We start from the raw sequence: 20,759 nt of genomic DNA on the forward strand, positions 1-20,759 counted from the left end.
GAATCAAAATCATGATCAAAAGTTCCCCAGGGAAACCCTCCCCCCCACTCTGAAACGTAGAAAGTCTGTGGGAATTTTAAAAAAAAGTTGTTTAAAAATAAGATACTTCAAAAAAAGAAAAAAAGAGAAAGAAAAGAAACTGTCATCCTGAATATAAAATTAATTTGCAAGTAATGTTTTAGTTCAGTCCTTGTTTGTGGATAATACAAGCATTGTAAATATTGTGAAGTAAAACAATTCAAGGCAGATGGCTTTTAGTGGAAATTTAATTTGTGGACATAAAAACATTTATTTAAAGAAGTAGATTTTTGAACAGAGTCACTTTGTTGCTTTGTTATTCTGGTTTATTACATTATTTTATATAAACATTATATATATATATATACACACACACACATATTCAAATCATCTTCCAATTTTTTGAACCATTTTATGATGTACAATTAAGTTGGTCTGTAATTATATGTACCCCCTTTTCCTAAGCATTATCCTTTTCAACTTTTAATACATTCTTATTGAATGCAAATTACGTATGACTTCCAAATAATCCCTTTACTTGTTCAAGCACAGAAGAAGGAGTATTAAGAGATGTATTAAGAGAATATTAAGCCGTACACAGGTCACCCAAAACTTTCTCTGTGCAATTGAAATACTTCATTTTGCATTCAAATCCTACTTATTTTTCTATTTATAAGAAAAATGTGATAAGGTCTAGGTACTGGTGCAGATTTTCAGTTTAGCTCAATAGATAGAGCTGACAGATAATTCGGATTGCAGAACAAAGGAAGACACAAAAAAATGACAACCATTTGATAATAGAAAAGATATTTGATTTTTGCTGCCAACCAGTGGCCTTCCAGATTTGGTCACCCAGATTTATGCAAGCCAGATCTCATAGCCCAACTTAGACAAGAATGAACTTAAAATGTTGCTATACTTTTAAGTGGAAGGGTACAATGTTTTGCATGCTTCTAAAGTTGCCTATGCCTATTTTGTCCTTACAGTGGTATCTTAGTACTAGACTGCTTCAAAACTGATTGAATTTGATACTGCATTTTGATGTAAAAATGTTGTCCCAGTATTCATCGTTTGTTTGGTACAATATGATAGGAAGAGGCAGATGGCCACGGACAATGGATAAGAAGTCAGCTATGCTAGGAAGGTTGTTGATAAAGAAAGCATGCAGGGGATGGCCGCAGAGGATGGATATGCTGGAAGGTCACTGACATAGGAAAAGGGACAGACAGGAATTCCTTCCTGGTTGGAAAAAAAGGACATGTGGTAAGTCACATGATTTGTTTGGTACTTGTTTTTAATACTCGGCATGCCTCCTAGAACCAATTAATGATGAGTACTAAGGTAGCACTATATATCTTTTTGTCTTAACCAGCTAGGAACCATAAATTTAAAGGGACTCTATATCCTTTCATGTTACCCTCTTTCTATACTTCTTGAACCTTATCTCTTTTAAGAGGTAGCAAGAGAACTGAACCAAGAAGGTCCAGTTTAGTAGAAACTAATAAAAAGAAGAAACACCCCAATAAACTGTATACATTGAAATTTTGTAAATTTGTAAATGTAAATGTCAAGCTATGGTGAATTGCCTTCAGGTTTAACTCTTCTGTAGTATGCACACCACTGTCCTTATTAGTAAACATCAGGGCTGATCAGAAAGCTGTACATCATACTCCACAAGTGTTATTAGTGGTGAATAACCAAGAGAAGCGTAAAAGAACTTTAAGTGGCAGTTGGAGAAGGGGGAAAGGAAGTGGGAAGGTTAAACAATTTCTCTAAATTTAAACATGCATATTTCTCTTAAAATTTAAAGGTAAAAATCTATGGATTATGTTAACGGTTCAGCCAAAATAAATGAGTGAATATATTAATAAATGAGAACTGGGTTACTTACTGCTTCTTGCTCTTCACTTTTGCTTGGGCTTTCGAAGCCCTCTTCAAAGAGGTCATCTGCAGCAGCGTCACTGGTATGAGATGCCGAGGATTTAGATGGAGAACTCTGTCTAGGAGCAGGAGTTGGGGCTAACAAAACCAATCAATCAAACAAATAAATAACAAAAATTAGTGCTGTGGATTCTAAATGTCATTTGGTAACCTTTTGAACTGTTGTGAGAAAAATAGGGTGATCTATGAACTTGGTGATATGGTGTGATGAAACATATGTGGCTATGACAAGTTGGCTTAATTAAAGGTTAAGATTCTCCTTAATAAAGTGCTTAGAGACCACTCCTTTAAAACAAATAGGATTTAAAATGTGACTTTAATTTTATTGCTTCAACAAAAATCATACATGTTTCACCTGTCATTTGACAAGTCCATGGATAAAGAACTGGCAATATATAACTGGGGGGGAGGGGGGGGGGAGGGAAGCATACCAGGTTTCTGCACACCCAGTTTGATTCTAACATGTTTAAAAAGTACAATATATATTATTTTAGCACTTACAATCTTCTACACGTCTTCAAAATTACTGCTGTTGTTGCTAATACCAACACTGATTGAGATACCTCTATAATTAAGGTAATAATATGCAATTATATATCTCTATCTCTAGTCAGACAGATGACACAGTGCTGGCTGAGTGCCTGGAGGCTGTAAGGGTCTACATGGAGAAGGAACTAGTGTTAGGGTTTTGGGGATTTAAACCCCTTGAAGAGTATTGCAGCAGTAGTCAAGCCAGGCAACCAAAGGAGAGCGGAAGGACCCCAGAGTATACACACACTGAACACAAACACTGTTTGTAGTTTAAATAGTTTTTAATCCAGTTAGAGTTTAAGCATTGTCATTCAGTCCATTAAGTCATTCACAGTATTTCCATCCAGTAAGACTCACTAGTATAATCCAAGTTAAGAGTCCTTGCAATATCTTTATCAGCCGATAAAGATATCTTCTCCCTCCTCCGGTTTCACTCTCCAGAGAAACAAACGCTGGATATTCAGTAGAATTACGCAGTAAATCAGCAAACAGTAGCAAACAATAACAGTTCAGTCTCAGGCACTCACAGTCAGTAATCACAGTTAGTCGCAGCAACACACAGTTACAGACGTAGTAGCACACAGTTACAGACAGACAGTAAGCTTTCCAGCTTCTAATGCTTCCTTATATTGTAACTTCTAGCCGCACCCTTAATCGGCTAATTTCTGCTGCATTGTGCTTAAAGTGATAAGCACTTAAACCATGATATCTAAGTTTTATATATTTATTCACCCAAACCATATTTGGTATCAATGTTATACCTAACATACTCCCTTTGGGTGAAATAAATATATAATACCTTTACAATCTTATCCCATATTTTTCACAACACTCCTGGTGCTTACTGGCACCTTGGGCTTTAGTAAAATTATCAGCTAAATTGTCCTCCGACATACAGTACTCTAGCTGAATCATCTTACTTCTTACAGATTGTCTCACGTTTAGGTATCTTAGATCTGTATGCTTGCTCCTTGTTTTTACTCCAATATTTGTGGCCATTTGAATTGCTGCCTGATTATCTTCATGTATAATTATAGGATAATCTACAGTTATACCTATATCAATTAACATTTGTTTATACATTATTAATTCTGTACATAACAATGATAAACAGGAGAATTCTGCCTCCATAGTAGACAAACTTATATGCTGTTGTCTTATTGACTTCCAGCCTATTAATGTATTACCCAGCATTATGGCTGTTCCTGAAGTCGACTTTCTAGTGTCTCTTTCTGATGCAAAGCTAGCATCTGCATAAGCACTCAAAATTAAATCACCCTTTGGTTCTAAATACAATGAATAATTCATTGTCTTTTAAGATATCTTAATATCCTCTTAGCTGCATTCCAGTGTCTTTCACATGGTGCAGAATTGAATCTAGCCAACTGATTCACGCAGTACGAAATATCTGGTCTAGACCAATTACTAATATAACTCAAACTACCAATTAAAGATTGATAAATCACCTTATCAAACTCAGGGCTTTGTACATCAGTGTTGCAAAACTCCTGACTCATTGGAGTCTTAGCTGGCTTACAAAGCTCCATCTTGTAATCTTTATCAATTTGCTTATCTTATCTTCCTGAGATATCTTAAAACCTTTCCGTGTTTTCTTTATATTCAAACCGAGATACTTCTTTATCTCCCCTAATTGCTTGATCTTTATTCTCTTTCCTAATGATGTTATTATTTTATTTGCTTCATCATTAGTTTCAGTTATCAAAGCAATATCATCTGTGAATAGTAATAATAATGATACTTTCCCATTTGTCTCCCTCTTAAACAGACATGGATCGGCTAAACCAGCTTTAAATCCCATATTGTCTAGTTCCTTTACAATATACTGGTTCCATTCATAGCCTGATTGTTTAAGACCATAGAGACTTTTCTTTAACAACCAACAATCATTATTATCCTTATTTTCACTTTTAATACCAACAGGTTTTTTCATATAAATAATATGTTTTAATGGGGCGTGCAAGTAAGCAGTTTCCACATCTAGATGGTTAACTATATAGTTTTTACTAGCTGCCCACACTAAAGCTGCTCTCAAGGTTGCTGCCTTAAGACTAGGTGCAAACACCTCATCATAGTCATTAGCATTCTGCCTAAAACCTTGGGCTACTAACCTTGCCTTATGGATTAAATTACCATCTTATCTGTTTTTACCTTAAATATCCATTTGCAGCCAATGGATTTCTTTCCTACAGGTAATTTGGCATTTTCATACACCTTCATATCTCTTAATGAATTCAGTTCTTATTCATTGCTGCATACCATTTTCTTTTTCCTTATTAGGATACTTTTTAATTTCTTCTACAGAATTAGGAACTTGATTAATCTGGCACACTGTGTTAGCCTGGTACCTATCAGGCGGTCTAGATATACGTGTAGTTCTTCTGGGAATTACAGGGCTTACAGGAGGACTTTGTTGAACTACTACCTGTTCATCTTCCTCATCCTGTTCAGCTATTGAATCTGTTCCTTCCTTTATGGGCACTATTTCATCCTGTATTTGTCTCTTTAATTTATTTTTAAAGTTACAGGGATAACTAATGGGATTTCTATAGGATTCAATAATTACATCTTTATTGGCATCCTGTTCTAATTTCTCCCATCCTTCATGTTCTAGAAATTGGGCACTAGCACTACATAACACTTTAGATGTGCCTTTCTCCCAAAATCTATATGCCCTATGGTTTGCCTGATAACCAACGAAGAAAATCTTTTAGCTCTATGTTGCCCTTTTTTTCTGAGTTGTGCAGGAATATGCACCCATGCTGGTGCACCAAATGTGTGCAGGTAACTTAGGTCAGGTTTCCTGCCATGCCATCTGGTGAATGGAATTTCACCTGTTGTTGTATTAACAACGTTGTTCAATATGTTATTAGCACACATTGTAGCCTCCCCCACAAAGAATCAGGTAACCCAGAATCATTTAACATTGTTCTAACCATTGCCTGTAGTGTTTGGCCTCTTCTTTCAATAAAAGCGTTATGTTCTGGCCTGTATGGAGCAGACTTCTTATGCTCTATTCCAGCTACCTTAAGTCTGTTCTGGAATTTGTTATTAATAAATTCCGTACCATTATCTGTCACCAGGGTTATCAGTTGTCGTTTAGACTTTCTTTCAGCAAACCTAAGCCAATTGAAAAAATGTTGATATGTTTCAGTTTTGCTTTTCATTAAATAGCAAAACCCATATCTAGAATAATGGTCCATAATGCTCAGTATATATCTAGCACCCCCATACTGGGTTTCTTTGGACCTATTATGTCTGCAAATACTACTTCTAAAGGTTCTTTTGTTTTGAAACCATTTAGCCTATTTGCAGGCAATACTTTGCTCTTATCTTCACAGCAAACATTACAACGCAAATATTTATCACAAGATTTTAACCTTATTCCTTCAGATAACTCAACTGTACGTTTTAGCATTTTAAAATTTACATGCCCCAAACGCCTATGCAATAAATGGATACATTCATCATGAGGCTTTATATTATTAAATACAGTATGTGCCTCCTTTTTCTTACTATTATCTAATACATATAATGTTCCATTTAAAGCTGCAGTTACCCTTTTGTTATCTTTTTCAATTATGCAATTATTATCTTTAAAAGTAATTACATAACCTAATTTATCTAATACCCTTACTGAAAGCAAATTAAACTTTAGTTGCGGTACATACAACATTTTTATATCCTGGTTTATGTAATCGGACAACGTGCAAAACCTTGACCTTTCGCTTTCAGGTTCCAGCCATTGGCAAGTGATATATGTTGAGAACTTGTAGACATTTTTATAAATTTTGTCTTATCTCTTGTGATGCAGTAGGATGCGCCACTGTCAACCACCCATAAATTATTCTTCACATCAGAGTTGCTAAACGTGGCTAGTTCAAATGCTTTCTTTGGCTTTTTTACATTCTGGCTTTTTCTCTTTTGCAGAATCTTGCCAAATGTCCTCTGCCTCCACAATTAAAACACTTTTAATTGTGTATGCCGTTGAAGATAAATTCTCTTCTTCCGGGTGCTTTACTTTGCTAATCTGGTTTCTTTCAAGCTTTGAAGATAATTTCTCTTCTTTCTTATCTTCTCTCAGCTCGTCACGCTCACGCCTTCTTCTGGCTTCTTCTAGTAGCCTGCCTGTTATGTCGGTTAATGAGAGGCTTTCTTTTGGCAATACTTCCAACGAAGTCACATAGTCATCATAGCTTTGATCTAATGAAGATATTATTATGTAGACTTGTTGCAGTTCATTAAATATAAGCTCTTTTTCTTGCAAATCTTGAAAAATGCTCTTCATACAGTTTAAATGAACTAACATATCTCCATTCCTCTGAAGATGCGTTCGAAAAAGCTTCGTGTAAGATTTATATGTGCTCCTACACTGTCCCGAACATAAATCTTCCTGAGGTTCTCCCAGCAGTTTGCAGCATTTTCTTCTCCACGAATATGGACAAGCTGCTGATCACAGAGAGTCAGTGCTATGATGCATAAAGCCTGCTCATTCTTCAGTTTAAAATCTTGTAACTTTTCGTTATCATCATCATTAGCAGGATCCCAGCTACTCACATCTGGTGGGTTTGCTATAATGTCCCACAAACCTTCTCTGCGTAGAAGTAAACTACATTTCATTGACCATGAAACATAGTTTGTTCCATCCAGCCTGGATATCATGGACAGTTGTGACAAATTTACTTGTGCCATTACTCTTCAGATATTTTGACTATTTTAAACTAATTAAAATAGTTTGTTTTTACAGTAATGTGCAACTCACACCAACTCTCTCTGCTATATCCTGGTTAGTTAGACTATGCTGCTGGGCCCATAACCAATGTTAGGGTTTTGGGGATTTAAACCCCTTGAAGAGTATTGCAGCAGTAGTCAAGCCAGGCAACCAAAGGAGAGCGGAAGGACCCCAGAGTATACACACACTGAACACAAACACTGTTTGTAGTTTAAATAGTTTTTAATCCAGTTAGAGTTTAAGCATTGTCATTCAGTCCATTAAGTCATTCACAGTATTTCCATCCAGTAAGACTCACTAGTATAATCCAAGTTAAGAGTCCTTGCAATATCTTTATCAGCCGATAAAGATATCTTCTCCTCCTCCGGTTTCACTCTCCAGAGAAACAAACGCTGGATATTCAGTAGAATTACGCAGTAAATCAGCAAACAGTAGCAAACAATAACAGTTCAGTCTCAGGCACTCACAGTCAGTAATCACAGTTAGTCGCAGCAACACACAGTTACAGACGTAGTAGCACACAGTTACAGACAGACAGTAAGCTTTCCAGCTTCTAATGCTTCCTTATATTGTAACTTCTAGCCGCACCCTTAATCGGCTAATTTCCTGCTGCATTGTGCTTAAAGTGATAAGCACTTAAACCATGATATCTAAGTTTTATATATTTATTCACCCAAACCATATTTGGTATCAATGTTATACCTAACAACTAGTTTCAATGAATCCTGGCAAGATGGAGTAGCTCTGGGTTTATGTACCCCAGGCCCAGTTCATATTTCATCTTCAACACTGGATGGAATGGCATTTTCTTGGACTGAGTTGATGTGCAATTTGGAGGCCCTCCTAGATTCATGATTCCTGCTTATGCAGATGTGTCTAGGGGAATCTTTGCATAGATTTGTCTGGTGTTCTAATTACACCCTTTCCTAGACTTTGAGTCTTTGCTCATGGTCTTTCCTGCCTTACTCAATTTCCATTTAGATTATTTCAATGCACTCTACATGTGGCTATCTTTGAAGGCCACTTGGAAGCTACAACCAGTCCGGAATGGAGCAGCAGACACAGTGATGGGTTACTCTAGATTTACCCACGTAACACCATTGTTGTGCGAACTGCACTGGCTATCAGTCTTCTTCTGGGGAAAAAACTGTTCATCTTTAAAGTCCAAGGTCAGATTTTTTGCTGGATCACCTCTCCCTAAGGACATCTACCCATCGTATCATATCAGATAGTATGGGCACACTCCTAGTCCCTTCCCTTAAACATTGCCCTCTTATGAGAGCTAGGAAGCATGCTTTTCCATACCTGCACTATGGAACATTGTTTACCCTGGGGTATCCTCCCAAGCTTTCAAAAAGCATTGGAAACCCAGATTTTCACCCAGCACTGAGGTACTTTGAGATAGGTGAGAGGACTGTGGGTCAGAAACTTAACTTTGGCCTAGGTGTTTAATATTTATGGTTTTAATATTGATATTGTTTTAATTAGTGATTGGAAGCCACACAGTTATAATGGACAGCCATATGAGTATTTGAAATAACTAAATAATATTGTGAAAGAAATCAAATCTAAAATCAACAATATTGCTTTTGACTATTTTCATAGGCAACTGTTGCATGAGAAGTTCAAAGTACACATACCATAGTATGGATATCATTTTTTTCACCTGCAATTCATTGTACATGGATTGATTCACATAAAATGTTTTTACAATAATGTTATCACATTAATCAAGTAAGGCTGGAGATTCCGAATTCAAAACTGGCAAGTTATCACTACATCAAGGATAGCTACTATTGGAAGAAAAAAAAAGTATTGAATTGCTACTGAATACAAATCTAGTTCTGGTTCTTAGCCTCTTTATGATAGCATTACATTGTTATTCAAAGTGAACTTCATGAAAGCAGAATGTACATATTTCCATAAATCTGATGTGATTATTTGAAGTTCATGTTTTCCCACTTTCAAACAGAATGCATATGGCTCAGAAAAAAAGAGAAACAAGGCTAGAGCACAAACACTGAGATACTCACGTGAATTTGTTGATGGTGTTGTAGACGTCACAGGAGTCAGATTTAACTGAGAAATATCAAAGTCATCACAATCATCTGCTTCCTGTGCCATTCCAACTTTGTTAAAGTAACTGGAGAAGGCCTCTGAGGTACAACTGAGGGAAGGCTGATCTGGTTTTCGTGATGGTACTGGAGGTGCCTGAGCCATCTGGAAATCTTTAAACATTTCTTTTCCAGCTTGCTGCCTTGGGCTATCTGTCTGTGGACTTGATCTAGTGGAATCACTGGTAGGTGGAACAGTAGCAGTGGGAACAATGGTACCTTGAAACATGGCTGCTTGTAAAGGCAAAACAGTTTGTGTTGGCATGAAGGCAGCAGGCTGAAACTGACCAGCTACAGATGGCCATGGTTGCTGGGTGGGAGGAAACATCCCAGGTTGTCCCCATGCAATTGACTGTCCTCCTTGCATCACCTGAGCAACTGGAGGCTGAGCACCCATGGCCAGTTGTTGTTGAACAAGTGGTTGCTGTCCCCAGAAGGAAGGCAGGACAGCTCCCATTGCAACATAACCTTTGGAAAGAAAAGAGAATGGACAGTGAGGACAATGCAAGAATGGCAAAAACAGAGCAATTGAAACAAAACACAAATGCTTCTAACCTAGGAGAAAAAGCATTTTTCCAAGTTGTTCCCAAACTCTTTTTTAAAATAAGCAAACTTATTTATTTCTTCTTTTATTTTTGACACTATTCCATCATCCAACGAGTATTTTTGACCCTGAAAAGACTACCCAAAAAGACTTAAGCAATTGGTGCTGATTTATGCAAGAAACTAGTTCCTTATCCTTGTTTGGAAAAATGACAACTATACATCCAAGTATGTATTCATATAAGCTGCAAAAAAGCAATATTTTTAGAGAGAGGGAGAGAGTCAGAGATAATGGATATAGCAGAATTATAATTTTCCAAATTGTGTGTACAGTGCACATACACCAGTTTCCATACTATGTGAATTGCATTCCTTACCCACCAACTTGCTTTGGACTTGATGGGACTTGGCATTTGCAAGCAAGATGCAACAAAATGTTTTCAATCATATTTATTTTAATGCCCATGAGATCATGAGTTCAGATTGAAAAGAACAAAAGTTTGTTAAAATATAAAATATTTCTGAAAATAGGTATAGGCTATAGGCTTGAATCTTAATGCTTTTTTTGTCTTTATCCTATAATGGACAGAAAAGAGCTTAGTTAACTAGTCAGTAGAATAAATGTAGATGAAATGTTATTTACAGAAAAAAGGGGACAATTTGGTAAGTTTGTTGAAGGTAAGAAGACTTCCTTAGACCCAACTGCTGCATCTGTGAAGCTAGAAGAGTTCAATTGGAACAACATAAAAATCTTTGGCCATGCTACCGCCTGCCACGCTTGTGAGTCAAAGCCTAGCCTACAAACCCCTCAGAATCCAAATCAAATATTTTTACAAAGGAGTGTTTCAGAATTTTGCTTTTAGATTATGAACTATTACAGCCTAAGGTATGCATACCTTATGCATAAATGTGAAATTATACCTTGACCTAGCAGTGGGTCAGTGGCAACTGTTTCAGAATTCAAAAATAGCAGGAACAAGTAAATTTAACATCTGAAAAACTTTTTGAGCTTCAAAAGTGGGGCACAATATTAACTAGATTTGCATTTTGGTCTCTGAAGAATATTGAACAATAGTTTTCATCCTTTAGCGCTACTGATGCTTCAAAAGAAAAATAAATAATCTTAAGATCAAAGAGTCCTTTAATAAGTAAGAGTGATTTATTACTTTGATTATGAAATCAAATTCCCAAGGGTTCCGCCAAATTTTCAAAATAAGAATGATTGAAAAAAAATTGGCTGAGATGAGGTAAACATTCTGTCTGTGATGTTAAGTTTACAATGGCTCAGATGTTACAGATAATGATATGTGAGCAAAGAGGTATGAATCAGTACCCAATAACTAAAATTATAAATCATACAAGATCTGTCTAGGGCAGAGGTCTCCAAACTTGGCAACTTTAAGACTTGTGGACTTCAACTCCCAAAATTCTTGAAGTCCACAAGTCTTAAAGTTGCCAAGTTTGGGGACCCCTTGTTTAGGGCTTCAAATGTTTTGATGTGTAACACAATAACATCCCTTCGTCCCAGATTGAGCTTAAAATTTCTAGTTAAATATCTTGATGGAAAAGATTTACCTGAGGGTACAGCAGCAGTGCTGTAAGGTACAGAACTAAATACCTCTGTACCAGCAGGAAGTGACTGGGATGAAGATGGGATAAAGGCATCACCTGGAGTTGCAGGGGTCTATAAAACAAGAAACAATTAAAATGCCTTGATAAGATGTCACAGGTCATATTTCATGTGCTGCTTTCATTGCCAAGAACTAGTTCCATATCCTTTCCCTAATTAAAACAGCTAGTGCATGAACGAGAAAAGCCAACAGTGGATGATGGGTGGGAGTAGTAGAAGAGAGAGGGGATAAATATTAACAAGTGACAAGGAAAGCTACCTATAACTAGAAACAGGATGAGAAATGTTACCACCAAATTCTCATAAAATTTGTAGATACTTGGCAAAATCTGAAAGTGTTATTTTGCAACTTCTAAAATATATGCAAATTCTTTCAGCACCTGTTTCTTCATAAAAGTCTAAGGCTGTGTAATTTTAGTAACTTCACAGGGGATTAGCATAAATAATTAGGGTTTTAAAAGTAAGATAATTAGCAATGTTATAGAGGAAGAAATTCAAACTGGGTAGTATGACTATAACCCTTTTGGAATCCTGTCAAACTCAGTCTTCAGTCTTTCTCATGAATATCAAAATGTGTTGTATATTGATATTATACAGATGTTTACATCGGCACGCAACAAATAATCCAGCAATTTTAACAGCAATACTTACAGGGGGAGAGGTTATATCTGGAGGAGTGGACATATCCCCAAACAGTTCTAGTTGGGGAACAGCCTGTAAATAATTTCAATATAAGACAGAATTAGCCATATTTTTCTAAACCATGGCAGAGAGAAAGCAAGTTCAATTTCTCAATATTATCTGTTGTAAATTATTTAGGTACTGATTGCCAGTTTTTGGATACTTAGTGGAACATGCCAAAAAAAAATAATGCAGTATTTTACATTTTAATGTTTAGTATCTTTTTTTATTTTTGTTTTTTGTAGGGAAGGGATTTTCTATTCATCCAGAGCAGAAATATTAATTTGATTTCTGTACAGGTAATCCTCGAATTACGGCCAGAATGGAGCCCAAACCTTCTGTTGCTATGTGAGACATTTGTTAAGTGAGTTTTGCCCCCTTTTATGACCTTTCTTGCTACAGTTGTTAAGTGAATCACTGCAGTTGTTAAAATTAGTAGTTAGTATAGTTGTTAAGTGGCTTCCCCAATTGACTGCTTGTCAAAAAGTCACAAAAGAGCATCATATGACCCAGGGAATGCTGCAACGGTCATAAGTGAAAAGTTCATAAGTCACTTTTTTCAGTGCTGTTGTAACTTCAAATGGTCACTAAATGAACAGCTGTAAGTCGAGGACTACCTGTATTTAACTGAATCGAACATAAAGAGAAGCCCATGAACATCCTTGTGAAGCTTTGCACCATCACTTATGCCTTGATTTCTACTCATCTTCTATGCTGGTTTATCTTACTTTTTATTGTTTGAAACAGTTCATTCCATTATCAAAATATTGTCTTATTTCCCATTTTGAGCCACTGAAAACCGGCCTATTAATCTTACAAACTAAAAGAGCAAACAAATAAATAAAACCAACAGTAAACATAGATGGCCTTCTGTTCAATTCGAATAAAACAATTTGAAATCAGTGTAAAAAAAATGACATTTCATCACATATCCAGAAGAGATATGAAAGTAATAATATTTATAATTGGATTGACAAGCACTGGATTAAACTTCAGAAACACCACCAATGAAAGATATTTAGCTTTGTCCCTTTAAAAGAAAATGAGGTACAATGATTAATATGGACCATGCTAATTGCCATGTTCGTAGGACTTTTCATCTTTACTAATACTCAAGAGTCAAATATATCTTTCAGACATAATTCATATCTTTTAAATGGCCAGAATGTGTAAAGTAACTTAAAACTACTGTTCAAAACAGTGGCTTCTGAGTTTTAAGTTTGTTTTCTTATGGACACATTTCAGGAAACGGATGCTAACTGTTGAGGTCAAGTTAGTGTAAATAAAGGGTCTCAGAGATGAAAAAAGAACCAATTAAATCCTTTCTGTAGCACTTTTTAAAAAACCAAACAAACAGTACTTATTTATTTGCATAACTTATATGGCTGCCTATTATATAATGATTCTAGGCAGCTCCATAACAATCTATAAAAACAAAGATAAAAAAAAATACCCTTCCGTCCACCACCAGATGAAACCATCTCCCAATACAAACTCTAGCCTAGTTTAATGCTGGTTAACTCTAGCCTAGTTTAATGCTGGTTTTCACAGGCTTCTGGATGGCTAAAAAGGTAGGGATCTATCAAATTTTAAGGCTGCAGTGGCCACCAAGAAGGCATGCCTCCGAAGTACCATTAAGTGACAATATTTAAGGGAGAGGATCTGTAGTGTTCCCATCCTATCTAATCTAGTAGGACAGGCAGATACCTTCAAAAAGTGGTAGTCTCACAACTAGCCTAACCCTGTGCCATGTAGGACTTTAAAGGTGATACCCATCACTTTGAATAGGCTGCACAAAGCAACTGGGATCCAATGCAGTTCGTATAACTCAGGTGAACTGCAGAGCAAGCTTCATGTGCTACATCATTCTGGACCAGTTGCAGCTTTCAGCTAATTTTTTAAGGGCAGCCCCATTATAAAATATTGGAATGATCTAGCAGAAGATAACTAAGGTATATGATTCTGAACAAGGCAGAAATACTTGCTATTGCCTCACAAGATGAATTTTGTACAAACCCCACCCCTTCTGTCCTGACCGCCACCTGCTCTTCCAGCAGGAGCCATGCACCAGATACATCTGGGTGAGTTTACCTCATCCAGAGTCAAAGATGTCAACTCTCCTAACCCGATGGGCAGGGATAAAGACCCACAACCACTCGATCTTTTATTTTATTTTATTTTATTTATTTTTATTTTATTTATTTTTATTTGTCAATCACTTCAAATATAATAGGTATAAGTATATACATAGTTATGAATACATGAAATGGGTACATATAAGAAAAATAAAAGAAACAATAGGACAGGGACGGTAGGCAAGTGGTGCACTTATGCACGCCCCCTATAGACCTCTTAGGAAAGGGGTGAGGTGAATAGTAGACAGTCTAAGGTTAAAGTTTTTGGGGTTTGGGGAAGAAACCACAGAGTCAGGTAGAGTATTCCAGACATTGACCACTCTGTTGATGAAGTCGTATTTCCTGCAATCAAGTTTGGTGCGATTAACCTTGAGTTTGTATCTATTGTGTGCTCTTGTGTTGTTATGGTTGAAGCTGAAGTATTCACTGACATGTAGGACATTGCAATGTATGATTTTATATACTATACTTAGATCAGACTGAAGGCGGCATAGTTCTAGGTTTTCTAGGTCTAGAATTTCAAGTCTGGTGGCATAAGGTATTCTACAATGAGTAGAGGAGTGGAGAACTCTTGTGAAATATTTCTGGACTTTCTCAACTGTGCTAATATCAGATACGTAATGTGGGTTCCAGACTGATGAGCTGTATTTGAGTATTGGTCTAGCAAATGTTTTGTATGCTCTAGTTATTACTGTAATATTACCGGAGAAAAAGCTATGCAGGATTAGGTTACCAACTCTTAATGCCTTTTTGGCTATGTAGTTACAGTGGGGTCTAGTACTTAGATCATTAGAGATGAGTACTCCAAGGTCCTTGACAGAGTTTGGATCATCAACAAGGTCTTGACTATTCAGCTTGTAATTTATTTTCTGATCTTTTTTTCCCAATATGTAAGACAGAGCATTTATTTGTTGAGATTTGAAGTTGCCACTTGTTTGACCATTCTGACACACAGTTGAGGTCTTCTTGAAGGGTAGCAGTATTGTCTGTGGTGTTGAATAGCTTTACATCATCAGCGAAGAGAATGCAGTTGCTCTTAATATGATCACAGAGATCATTTATGTAGAATATGAAGAGAGTTGGTCCTAGAACACTGCCTTGGGGGACACCACTATTGACAGGTACAGAGTTTGATAGGACACCCCCATTTTTGACCATTTGTTGTCTGTTTGACAGGAATGCTTCTATCCAGTTATGCAGTTGTCTAGAGATACCATAAGATTTTAGTTTTAGGAGTAATTTTTCGTGTACCACTGAATCAAAGGCTTTACATAAGTCTATGTAGATTGTGTCTATTGCTTTGCCCTGATAGAGGTGTGTAGTCCATATGTTTTTGCAGTGTAAGAGTTGCAGATTACAGGATAGTTTTTTTCTGAAACCAAATTGTTTATTAGAGAGTAGGCTGTTTGTCTCTAAGTGGAGGATAATGGATTGGTTAATAATTGATTCCATGACTTTACAGGTGACGCAGCATAAGGAAATTGGTCTGTAATTTTCAACTAGGCTGGAGTCTCCCTTTGTGAAGATGGGGATGACCGTGGCTTGTGACCATAGGTTTGGCAAGGAGCTGGTCCTGAAAGATTTTTCAAAGATTATGCTTAGAGGTTCTGCTATGGCAGTGGATAGCTTTTTTAAGAAGTAGGCACATATTCCATACGGTCCAATAGATAGAGATGGTTTTAGATTGCGTAGTGCTTTTTCAACATTGTCTTCTGTAAAATCGATATGTATTAGATCATTGTAGTTTTCTGTGGTTCAGCTAGGAAATACTGGGCATGATCCATTGCTGTTTACAAATACTGAGCTAAAGAATGAGTTAAAGATGTTGGCTTTAATGGTGTCGCTGTTGCAGTCTTTACCATTAGGTCCTATCAGGGGTGGGATGGACCTTGAGTCTTTTAGTTTGTTGTTTACAAAATTGTAAAAAGTGCGGGTGGAATTGGTGCGTAGAAGGTTTTCCTCTTGTTTAATGTGATAATTGGTGCATTCAGTCTTTATCTGGTGGCATAAATTTTTGTATCGGCTTTTGAAGTTGGCAACGTGATCAGATTTGTTTTTCCGCCAGAGTGATCTCTTTTTGGATTGGAGTTTCCTTATTGTTATGGGTAATCTGTTTTTTTCTGGTTTTGGGAGTTGTTAATGGTACATATAGTTTGATGACTCTTGACTTCAAGTAAAAATATGTTGTAATGGTCTTCAACAGTATTGCATCCAGTGAATAGAGATTGCCAATCAAGGGATGTCTATAAGATCATAGTTGCCTTTTTTGAAGTTATAATTGGGTATTACATAATTGTGATGGTTTTTGTGTGGGTGTATGTTGAGACAAAAGTCAATCATATTGTGGTCACTGTTGGAAAAGGGTTCTTTAGTTTGTATTCCATAAATTAAATTCAAACTATTGCAGAAGATGAGATCGAGGCAGTTGTTAAGTCTAGTATTATTGGTTACTAGTTGTTCCAGTCTCAGATTCGTAACAGCATTGTAGAAGATTGCATGTATGGGTTCAGTTGTACATTCGTTTAGGGTCCAGTTAATATGAGGTAGATTGAAGTCACCAAGAAAGATAAAAGCATGTGGCCAGGATGTTGCCCATGTTAGTAGTGAATTTAGCTTGTTTACATGTTCGATGTCATAATCAGGGGCTCTGTAACATAGTAAGAATCGAAATGTGATATTTAAGGATAGTTCACAGATGATGGTCTCAAGAAGAGCAAGCTCCTGGGTAACTTGGATGTTTTTAGATGTAAGAACTTTTTATAGAAGATAGCAACACCACCACCTCTACGAATTTCATGATCTGATCGGTAAACATGATAGTCTCTTACTGTGGTAAGGGAGTCAGGGAGAGATGCGTTGAGCCATGTTTCACAGACAAATATGATATCGAATTTAGCCATATTTAGTAAGAGGAGAAATTCAGGTATTTTATTCACAAGGCTTCTTGCATTGAGTAGCTTGCATTTAAGGCCAGCTGTAGTTGGAATTGAGGTAGTTAGGGGCGTGTGTGCCTAGTCTTGCGTGATGGTGGAGTGGTTGAGGTAGGGTTGTGATTGAAGGTTAAAGCTGAGTTACGGGTTGTGTGACTTACTTCTGATACAGTCAGCATGGTAGTCAATGTACAGGTCCTTCTCTCCATTGTCTAGACGTTTTTTGAGTTCTGTGTGGAGTACACGGGAGCGAGCACGTTGCTGTATGGTTAGGTCAGGGCGAGAACGGAGGTTCTCATGGTTGGTGTTGCTTTTGGCAAGTGAATTTATAGTATAAATGAATTTACGTTTGCTTGATTCATTTTTGCAAATGACCCTGTAGAAGTGTGGGCCCACAGAGCCATCTCTGTTTTTGAGGCCTCGGACAATGCAGGAAATGTCAAGAATTTCATCAGGAGAGATGGTTAATGCTTGATAATCACTGATGATGTTTCGGACAGTTGTGATATCATCATTGTCATTGATGTCCTCTAGACCAAATAAGATGGCATTTTGACGTTTCCATTCACGCTCAACAGCTTCTCTGATGAGGATTGGGATATCATTATTTGTCTGATTTATGTTTTTTTGTGGATTGGGTTGTGGATTGGGTTGTGGTTGTTGGATAGAGATATGGTTTGTAGCTTTTGGATGTTCAGGTTTTTGCATTGTGTCTTTTTTTTCAAGGTTGGATAATCTTTCTTTTTAAGCATGCAGGGATGCTACTATGGTGTCAAGGGATGTTATTCATGTTTCTATGGTATCAACTCTTTCAAATAGATCCAGTTTGGATCTGCATGATATGCAGAGATATGGAAACTCATTGGATGATTCTAGGTATTGAATCATTTGCTCGGGTAATCCCAAGCTGTCATGACGAGCGTATTTGTTACATAGAGAACATTTGATGGGATTTTCATTATCCTTTAGAGTTTTATAGCATTTAAGGCATGTGCAGGAGTCTTGTGGTTCATTGATGGGGATTACTTTCTCTTTAGGTCGTGGTTTGGCATTGGACTTTTTTCTTGGCATGGTAGGTTTGTTAAGACGGTACGTTGATTAAATTACTTAATAAAACAATTTTGGGTAATCAATATAGCCAATATCACACCAATAATCAATTGCAATAATCTCTCTAGTCAAATAATTTTGCTAAGCAACAATCAGCCTAATCAATTAATTACACTAATCATTAATCACACTGTTCAATTAAATTCACTAAATCACTAATTTTACTGATCAATTAAATTACATGAATCTTGATCTTTTAAACTAATCAGTAATCACACCATTTGCACTAAACACTCTAATCACACTAATCAATTAAAACAATAAATCAATTAAACCATTAATAAATTATTTTATAGAAATTGATTATCTAATCATTGATATAGGTAATGAGGTAGAAAAGTTGTAAGTTTTGAGGTAATGAATTAATCAGTGTTTGATTAAAGTAATGAGGTAGTATTGAGAGTCTGCAAGGGTTAATTGTTTTACTAGCAGCTGTTATTTACTGGGTGGGAGGAATTTATTGCTCAGATGGCTGCTGTTATTACGCTGTAAACAATAGGCTGTAACAGGATGTTCAAAAGTACGCTGGATTATTGAAAGAGAGCAAAACTCATGGAATTAAAACACTTTAACTACAATCAATATGTCTTTGAATAATATTGTTTTCCAATAGTTTCCCAAAGTTCTTCAAGTTGAGTAGTAGTAAAAATACAGTACAGAAATTTGGCTTAACCAATCCAATCTGTCCTTTACTTTTAAAGTTACTTCTAGCTGCAATATTTTTTTTTCTTTACTAAATCTGACAGTCACTCCTGATTGTTAATCGCAGCTAATTTCCGCCTTTGAGTCCCACTTTCAAAGGAAAATTCCACTGCAGAAATTGGAGTGATTCTTACCAAGACTAAGCACGCTGTTACAAGATCTCTCCTTTCTTTTTCACTTCTGTCTTAGCTGCCCTCCCGGCTTCAATTCAGCCATTCTGGCTGTTCTCTTTTTAGTTCGGATGGAGGGGTTTTCTTCGGGTCAGTCGAGGAGACTCTCCTCTCCTCACGACCACCGAAGCATCCCTCTGCCTTTACCACCCGTCCAGGGTGACTTTCGGCTCCTAAGAGCCTCAGAGCTTGAAGAAATTGGCGGGACTATACGGAGCTGCCGCTTGTCCGCACCGCTTCTTCTTTGGAGGCTCGACGCTGAGGTTGAGTTTCAGCTGGCTTCTCCCCATCCAAGAGAATGCCAGTAGCTTCTCTATTTAAAGGGAAAGTCACTAGTTTTCCCAGAAGAAAATGAAAATGCTACTAGAGCTTCCTTATATAAGTACCAGATAGAATAGAGGATGATGATCCATAGCATTATAAAAAGCTTCATTTAATAAGATGCCACTCATATCTTGAAGTTCCATTTCCTGTGTAGTAAGAAGAAAGAAAACTCCAACTGCTTACAAGGGATTTATTTTCCAATTGTTATAGGAAAATACTTAGCTTTTAGAATTCAAGTGTGCTTTGATAAAGCAGCGCTTTGCTTAATTAAATTTTTATTCTAAGAAGAATAAAAACATCCCGTATTTTTACAGTCAGGTTACAAGTATGCTATTATACAAATTGTGGCTTCAGAGGTAAAGAACCAGTTGTGTAATGTTATGTCTAAAGTTGAAACTCAGATATTCCTCACCATTATAAGAAAATAATTATTGTAAAGGCAAGCATCTTTGGCAAAGTGAAATTTGTTATATGTTTCTCTAGTTCTGAATGATAGCAAACTCAGCCTTCAGTTGAATTTGCAAATGTAGCACACCTATGTTTATTATAATTGTAACTGCACAGTGAATTATTTATGGAAAGATGTAAAGAAAGCATGATGATACGACAAACTGATGAACTAGAAGGAATTGCATTAGCATGTAAATAATGAAATTACGAAAATTAATTTGACAATGTAAATACATGGTCTGTTTCAACACTAATAAGTTTCTTTGCAAGTGCTTATTTTATTTGAAATAAATCAGGATATTGCCTGCTTCCATGTGAATTTAACAGAAACGATTCCTATAATAATTGCATATTAAAATGTGTTTTGCAATAATGAGAACTGGACAGTCACAGAACCAATTATTTATTTTTCATAAAACAATGGTATATGTGTGTGATCCTAGTAAAACTATAAGCCAAGCTGCTAGCTCCATGAGGATTGAGAAATGATCACTGGATCAATGGAACATCTTACATATAGGAATTGATAGGCAGAAATTCTTTCCTTGGAGCACATTGCTGAATTTCAAATATTTGCAAACAAGTGTTTTCTCTAACTAGGAATAAGCAACTTAGTATGCTATAGATATTCGTAAGCTACAATTTAGACAAGTCCTTATTGGCCATGTTGGCTGAGACCAATAAATACTGAAATAGAAGGGTATCAGATTGCTTTTGCCTGCTTTCAGCT

At 36.5% G+C, this 20,759-nt stretch overlaps 1 protein-coding gene across 14 annotated transcripts in view; it reads right to left on the minus strand.

The window, feature by feature from the left end:
* The window catches only part of DAB1 (DAB adaptor protein 1), a 754,595-nt gene that overhangs the window by 11,697 nt on the left and 722,139 nt on the right, over positions 1-20,759 (minus strand). For 13 of the 14 annotated variants that reach the window (XR_015748591.1, XM_087960346.1, XM_087960344.1 and 10 more), the window contains 4 exons: positions 12,179-12,241; positions 11,473-11,581; positions 9,274-9,822; positions 1,910-2,037 (listed from right to left, as the gene is read on the minus strand). Coding sequence is in view for 13 of the 14 variants with exons in the window: in XM_087960346.1 (XP_087816472.1) it covers positions 1,910-2,037; positions 9,274-9,822; positions 11,473-11,581; positions 12,179-12,241 (849 nt within the window). In the remaining variant the exon portion in view is untranslated. Of the gene's footprint in view, positions 1-428; positions 1,258-1,909; positions 2,038-9,273; positions 9,823-11,472; positions 11,582-12,178; positions 12,242-20,759 lie in introns of those variants that run through there. The other variant, XM_087960335.1, reaches the window with a different exon arrangement.

This window comes from Notechis scutatus, chromosome 3 (assembly GCF_049901735.1).
Source record: "Notechis scutatus isolate UNSWTSFEM ecotype Mainland chromosome 3, rNotScu1.2, whole genome shotgun sequence".
Classification (NCBI taxonomy): Eukaryota; Metazoa; Chordata; class Lepidosauria; order Squamata; family Elapidae; genus Notechis; species Notechis scutatus.